The sequence below is a fragment of the Caretta caretta genome, chromosome 24 (assembly GCF_965140235.1).
Source record: "Caretta caretta isolate rCarCar2 chromosome 24, rCarCar1.hap1, whole genome shotgun sequence".
Lineage (NCBI taxonomy): Eukaryota > Metazoa > Chordata > Testudines > Cheloniidae > Caretta > Caretta caretta.
In genome coordinates this window covers 8,074,037-8,081,547 of record NC_134229.1, presented here as the reverse complement: position 1 = coordinate 8,081,547, position 7,511 = coordinate 8,074,037, and the positions used below count along the sequence as shown (strand labels likewise).

Here is a 7,511-nt window from a genome sequence, read left to right as displayed (position 1 = left end):
CGCGCATAGGACCCCCCCCAGGGGGGAGGGTAAAACCCGGCTCCTGGCCCTTTAAACCCTGCCTTACGCCATCCCAGTGACGTCACCCAACTACACACCCTCACAACAAACGCGCCCTTTAAATCTTTCCCAGCAGAACGCCCCTCTCTGGCCACGCCCCCGTGGCGGGAGGGGGCGGAGCCTGCGGAGACAGCCTAATTTATGCTCCGGGTGACTCCGCCCTTTTCCCCTCCCTACCCAATGGGGAAGGGTCAGGGAGCGGCTCCCGCCCTCGCTGCCCGCCCTCCCTCCGATGCTGAGCGGGCAAGCTCGGTTGCGCCGCAACGGGGCGGGTTTTCCTGCGCCGCCATCTTGGAAGTGGCGGTGGGACTGAGCGAGCGGGCCGGGGGGGGCGGTCCCGGGCCCATGGCAGCCGCCGCCGCCAACCCGGGTGAGTGCAGGGCCCGCCCGCGCGTGGCAAGTGGGCCGGGGACCCTACGGGGGCTGGGGCAGGGGGATGAGGGAGGGCCCTGACGGAGGCGGGGGGGGGTGACTGAGGAGGGACCTAATGGACAAGTCTTGGGAGAGGAGTGGAAGGGGTGATCGGGGGAGGGGGGGAAGCTTGGGAGGGAAGGGGTGACCGGGGAGGGGAGACCGGGGAGCTTGGGGGGGAGGGGAAGGGGTGACCGCGGGGGGGAGGGTGGACTGGAGGGGGCGGGCTGGGTGCCAGGGATGTTTGTGCTGAACTCAAGGTAGTGGAATTTAGAAACTCTAGGTCTGAGAGTTGGGGTTGGGGTGGGTCTCCCGTCATATTTAAACTTGGGGGGGAAGGCTTAGCTGGGGCCTTTAATGGGGAATACATGAGGTGGGGCTGAACCTACTCCTCTTCTTCCCCCCCCCCCATGAATCCTCCCCTATTTTTTCCTTCTGCACTTCAGTTTTGTGCACCAGGTTGTGTTGTGTTGCTGGCTAGCATGTGCCTAAGCATACCCCGCTTCCCTTCAAGGTCCACATGTGCATACAGCCCAGGCTGTATGCTCCTGTGTCTCTCTTTATTCTTTATTTGTAAAATGATTGCTGGTTGGCGTGCTGTAGGTGCACTCCAGAGAATTCTAATTTTTTATTTGTGTTTTTTTTAACGGCTAATATTGGGGTGTTATTTCCAGATCTTTTATTTTGTATGTTGACTTGTTTTTGCCCTGGCAAGGCACAAAATCTACTCTTGCTAATTGCTCAAAATGTAAGGACTTTGTAATTTATAGTAATAAAAACAATATCCCATTTCATCATTTCTAAACTGATTGGCAAAACTAACAGCACACAAGGGCATGAGTGGAGTGTGTACTCTGCTTCTAGCTTTCTCTCTTTGTAAACTCTGATTTACAACAGGAGCTCTTTTTGTCTGGGTGTAGGGGGAAATCTGGTACTTCTGATACTTGCTGATTTAAAATGGAATCTTTCACATCTCATTGTAGATTTCTGGCTAAAATCTTCTCATTTGTATTGTTGTATATCTGTCACAAGTTCCTTGATGTCAGTGAAGTTATTGTTGATTTACAGTGTTGTAACTGAGATCAGAATTTTGGCCTCTGCTTGTGTTCCTTTGTGGTGTTTTCTGTTTATTCTCATTTGTGGCTTGAGGCTGATTAGGGGTCTTGGGCTGAGAGAGTTCAGGTTCATCTAGTACTGTTCCATAGAATTTTGAAGGATGAAATTTTCATTCTAACTAAACGTAATTTGCATATAGTAACCTTTTGTGGCTTTCAAGATCAAGAAAGCATCTTGGGTCTTTAGCTTGTGGTGAGCTTGAGGCGAGGGCGCAGCACTGACGTCTAGAAATACGTGGTTGTGGTTTCACATATAAAGAACTGAAATTTTACAACAACCTTAAGCTAGAGTTGCCCATAATTGAGTCATTGGTGCTTGTGTTGCCATTCAGTCAGAATATGGCAACTGAGATTGAAATGGAGACCCCGATCATGCAAATACGTACATATGTGCTTAACTAATCAATGAGACTCCTCAAAGTAGTAAAAAGTTAAGCATGTACATGTTTGCAGGGTTGGGGCCTTATTAAAGATATTGCTCCTTTCTTGTCTGCTTGGACTGTTTTATTTTAGTGTTGAATTTTGTTTTCTCTTGCAATTTCATGAGCAAAAGAGGTGTAGTTAAATCCACGGCAATAATTGCTTGATGCAGTAAAGCTAGAGAAAAAACATTTTGTAAACCAGACTTTGTAGCACAATAACATTTGAGTATTTCCTTTGTAGTTCAAAGAAATGAGTGTTTTGTATTGTTCACACATGACACAATGTTTATGCAACTTCATCCTGCTGAGTTGCATGATATTTAGCATTATAGAGGCACTCTTTAAACATTGCTAAATTCACATGTCAAGAACAAGTTTTCCATCTGTGGTTAATGTTTATAACTGCATGGCTGCAGTGTGACAAGCAGAGCAATAATAGCTTGGTTCTCTAAACAGGAAAAATTATTTACTCTCTGCGTAAGCATTCATTGTATACACAAGGATAATGTTTGTAAGATAAATTATTTATCAGCTGCTGTTCTTGCAATCTTTGACCCCCTTTTTCCCCTTTGGTCTTAAAAAGTGGACTACAAAGTTCAGGTGAGTCAGTGCATATTTCTGGCTTAACTCAATGTCCTCCTATTAAGGAGGCTGTGAGTGTGGTGATGGGTAAAACTGTTAACAAAATATGTTGCAATTTACAACTTGTTAAAAGCACAGCAGTTTCAACATTAGGGCCCAGATCCTTAAGTTCTGCACAGGAAGACCACTGTGCCCTTGTGGACCCTCGCTGACTTCACTGGAGTTCTGCAGGTGCAGGGTGTGTTTATGCCAAACAGCTTGCAGAATCAAGTCCCAAGCCTGTTTAGTGGAAGCATTCAGTGCACGTTTCTGGGCTTAAGTCAATTTTCACATTAGCCTTGCTGTTCATAAGTTCTTATGTTTCAACCTAAGCAGCAAGCAACGTATAACGTATTGCTGAGTGGACTACTTCTTTTCATTTAAAAAGAAGTACTTCTCACATCTTAAATTTCTTCTTAAAGCACCATATCTTTCCACCAGTCAGTCCCCCAGCAGTTAATCTATGGCTCCCCCATAGTTTAAGGTTTGATTGCAATTCTCTTCAGTCATTCTTTCATTAAGCATAGTATCTTAAGGATAATTTTTAATGACATTTTGGTTGTTGGTAAGATTTTTGATTGGAATAGTGGAATAACATCCCAAGAATAAAAGGGAATAGTGAAAGGAAAAAATGCATCTCAGATGGAAGTATACAGTGAAAACTGCTTTACTCAAATCAATCTACAAGCTTAATACTTTTTTGGATTATGGGAACACTGTTAAGGTCGATAGGACAAATATTTGACCTTCTAGTTTTGTTATGAACCTCCATTCCCTGTTGTGCCTATCTGCTTTTTTGGTTTTGGCAGTAAAGTGAAAGCTACAAGGTTTATTTGTTGTTGGATTCTTGTTAATGTCACCTTCTTTTCCTAAGAGCCTTGGTAAAGCATGGGGGTGTGAACTGTGTCCTGACTCATAATAAATGCACAGCTCTTCTTTCTTTATTTTTTTTTAAATATGCTCTGTTTTTTAAAAATACCTGAGATGCTAAAGGTGACCAAGACATTTGGAAAACATGTCACTTTTAAGGGTAATCAGATTTTTTTTGACTGACTTACGTTCGGGTTTGCTGTGATTTCTTTCCTACCCTCCCTAAACTGGGGAGACCTATTAACATGGGCTTTATTTAAATGAAACAACACCAGTATGCAATTCCCTTCTTAAGCATAGTTATGCAAACCAGTAAAGTCAGGGACACTATCCAAACAGTAAAGCTTGCAGTTCTGTGAGTGAAAGAGAAGAATGCAATAATCAAGTCTTCTAACTAGTTAGGCCTACCGCTCTGTTGTAGCTACTATCAGATACTGATCAGCTTTTCTGTAAACTTCCTTGCTGTTTCCATACCTAGCCTATTATCAAGTTTTGGTCAAATAAGTCTTGTGCTAAAATATGCAAAACTGATACTGAACTGGCTGAATTGGCATGTGCAGAGCTCTTAAAGTACACAATTCTGAATTCAGCCATTCTGTCTTTCAAGTTTTTACTTCTGTGATATTCCACCATTTTCATGCCACCAGTTGAGGCAACCTCCTTCACAAACAGAATTGATGTGCAAATCTGGATATTCAATTTTAAATGCTAGAAGAGAAGGAAGGAACTGAAGGTCATGTTCCATCAGTTATGTTTCAGTCTCTTCCTGTTCTGGACTGAAGCTATGGTGTTTTGCATTTGCAGTCAGTCATATTGATTAGAAATGCAAAAGATTCATAGCTTCTCTGCATTTTGTGTGTTTTTGTTCTTTTGTGGTCCTGGTTTTGGGGTGGTCATTTGATACGATGGGTGCTGAAGGCAAACATGTATTGCTTCTGGATGGAGCTGATGTTGAAGAGCTGCTGGAAAGGCTTGGAAGAAAGACTTGCATCTTATCATTTTGACTATGTTTCTCTGACGATAATGTAAAACAGATCCTGTTTGCAGGGTCATGGAAGATCTGCTCTTCCACTTTGGCAGACAAAAGTTTCTCTCAGTGACGCATTTGATCTTGCAGAAAGTTGGTTTCTTCACACTTAAGAACATGACTCTTTCCTGTCTTGCTGCTTAACTCCTGACAGTGTTTACAATTTACTTCAGTAGAATAATGCTGTCACTGCTTCAGTTGATCCGTTACTTCAGACTATTCAAATGCTTGTTTCCTACCACTTCATCCGTAGGCAGCTTTAGTCAGAACTTCATACGCTGACACTTGATGATCACTATTTTTTAGTTTCCTGTATTGGTCAGCAGCTTCCAAGTTTAATACAGTGAGAATAAGAAACTGCTTAATGAAGTTGAAGTCAGTGCTGAGGACTGAAAAGGATGAAGAAGCCAGTGGCATGCCCAACCTTCATTTCAGACATTTCTAGGTTAGCAACATTCTGAACAGTTCATAACTCCACCGTTTTCCTCTTGTGACCATTGATTCCACCCATTAGCCATGTCCTTCTTTTCAGTCTCTCCACCTGTTTCTCTTCACCTCTAGGCTCTTGGGTAGTTTTATAACTCTGATGTTCCCTAAGGCACCACAAGCCTTGATCTCATCCCTTCCCTTCTAATTTCAGTATAAAATTTGTATTCAGACTAAGGTTGGAAAAAAGACGGGAGCTTGGTGCTTAACATTTGAAAGGGATTTATGTTCATATAAATATTTCCAAATGACAAAAGTTCTCCTATTTTTAACACACAATTTTGAAAGAGGGTTTTTTCCCCCCAGGTGAAGGGAACAAAAATGGATTTTCCACAACGTTTTTTTTATCCCTTTAACACTTAAATATGGGACTTGTCCTTCTGTAACACTTTCTACCCTCTGATCTCAAGGCACTCTACAGACTTGGTTTTCTTAAGCCTCACAACCGTCCTCTGAGGTAGGCAAGTGTGCAGTGCGGTTTCAGTTTTTACAGATAGGGAACAGGCAAGGGGTAAAGTGACTTGCCCAAATTCATATGGTGCAGCTGTGTTAAAAAAACAACAACAAAAAAACCCCTGAAGCCCTGTTATTTTAGCTCTCAGTCCTGGCAGTGGCCCTTGGAAATGTAGTGAACGTTCAGACAGACCAGAAAGGAGCTTTGTTTAAAAAATAATAATTAAAAAAAAATTGCTGTTTTGCTCGTAAATCAGTCTTAAAAATATACCGTCATTTCCTTCCTCCGTCTTTAACCGGAAGTTCCTCCCACCTTAATAGAACAGTGACATACAGTGTCAGTTTCAGGAACTCCAGAAATGCAAATATCATGGTTTAAACCGGAAAAAATTACATGCACCATAAAGCCAACAGCTCCTTGAGCAGCCACATATGCACAAGTTTAGACAAAAAGCAAACTCCTCCTTCGAGATTTCTTCTAAACCACTTAAATTACCCTCAAACCGAGGATTAGGTTTTACTAAACAAATGAAGCAACATCAACACCATATCGCTCAGTACTATATGCTTTAGATCTCAAGAGACAGGAGAAGCTATGTATTTAAAAAAACCAAACAAACCAGATTCAAAACTATTGTGTTCCCCAAACATTTAGGCAATCAAAACATTTAAGAGCCTTATGCAGCAATAGGTGGTCTAGTCACCAGAAAGGAAGGAGGGAAAGGATGTTTTTTTACTAAAACGTAGGTCTTTCCAGACACACCGGGAACTCATCACTTTATGGGGAAAATTCTTTGAATAGGTTTTATTTTTCAAACATCCATAAAAGTTTGACAGGGAACATAGGCAAGAACCTAACTGCCCTTTGCCCTTAATCTCCTTTGCCATATTGAATTCACCTGCAGAATGGGTTTTTCATGATGACAAAGTTTTGGGGCTTTTAGTAAGCCGTCATTTAAAAAAAAAAAATGAAGTACCCTCTTCTGTTGCTATAGTTTGGTATTTATATCTAGAATTCCCATGCTATTGATAAGGCTGAGAATAATAGCTCTGCGAATTGCCAGGCTCAATAGTTATTTATTCCACAGAGCAGTCGCCCTTGGTAAATTCTGCAAATTGGCATAGCCTTGCTGTGATGATATGCAGCGGTATGAACCAAACTCAGGTGGGAGGTGCAAAAGAGACTAATGCAGGCTAGCAGTGTATTTTGGTGAAATGTTTTGGGAGACCTGCATGTACTGTTTAAAAATGCTTTGGAGTATTAGGTTTTAATCTCTTTGAAATCAGATCACTTGAATTCTTGCACAAATGCATAACAAAAAATGTTTCTGACTATTAACAATGACAGTTGTTAGCGTATATCTTTTTGCTGTGTGGGGAGTGATTTTTCTCACAGAATGACTTTAAAAATCCCCCAAAGCTAGTCTAGTCATGGAGTAGATAATGCATATTTCACGCCCAAAATATCTAACATAAGTGTCTTGATTGATTTGTGGCTGTGTGCTGTTCATTTTACTCCAAATGGATGGATTTTGTTATGGTTCATGACCAGATGTCTTGATTACAGTACTCTTGGCTAGCTAATGAAATTATTGTAATAATCTACTGTGATATGAAAACTTGTATAGTGTGTTGTATGCTGTGTAGTATAATTGCAGCAAGAGAACAAAAAAATATGCTGACTGCAGTATCTGTAGTACTGGAAGCTGCCAGAGGCTCACTACTTTATTTGTAAAAAGAAGAGGAGGACTTGTGGCACCTTAGAGGCTAACCAATTTATTTGAGCATAAGCTTTCGTGAGCTACAGCTCACTTCATTGGATGCGGATACAGACTAACACGGCTGCTACTCTGAAACCTACTTTATTTGTATTGCAGTAGCACATAGAGCCTCTAATTGAGATCAAGGTACCATTGTGGTAGGCGCTGTACAAGCTTCTAGTAAGACAGGAGCCCCAAAGATCCTACAGTCTAAATAGGCAAGAGAGAGTGGGAAGGGAAATGGAGTACTTCTGGCACCTTAAAGAGTAACCAATTTATTTGAGCA

At 41.8% G+C, this 7,511-nt stretch overlaps 1 protein-coding gene across 2 annotated transcripts in view; it reads left to right on the top strand.

Moving 5' to 3' along the window:
* Positions 1 to 332: 332 nt before the first annotated feature.
* ARNT (aryl hydrocarbon receptor nuclear translocator) overlaps positions 333 to 7,511 on the top strand; it is a 43,117-nt gene continuing 35,938 nt past the window's right edge. For both annotated transcript variants that reach the window (XM_048827890.2, XM_048827888.2), the window contains exon 1: positions 333 to 430. In XM_048827890.2, coding sequence (XP_048683847.2) covers positions 406 to 430 — 25 coding nt within the window. In that variant the 5' untranslated portion in view covers positions 333 to 405. The remainder of the gene's footprint in view (positions 431 to 7,511) is intronic.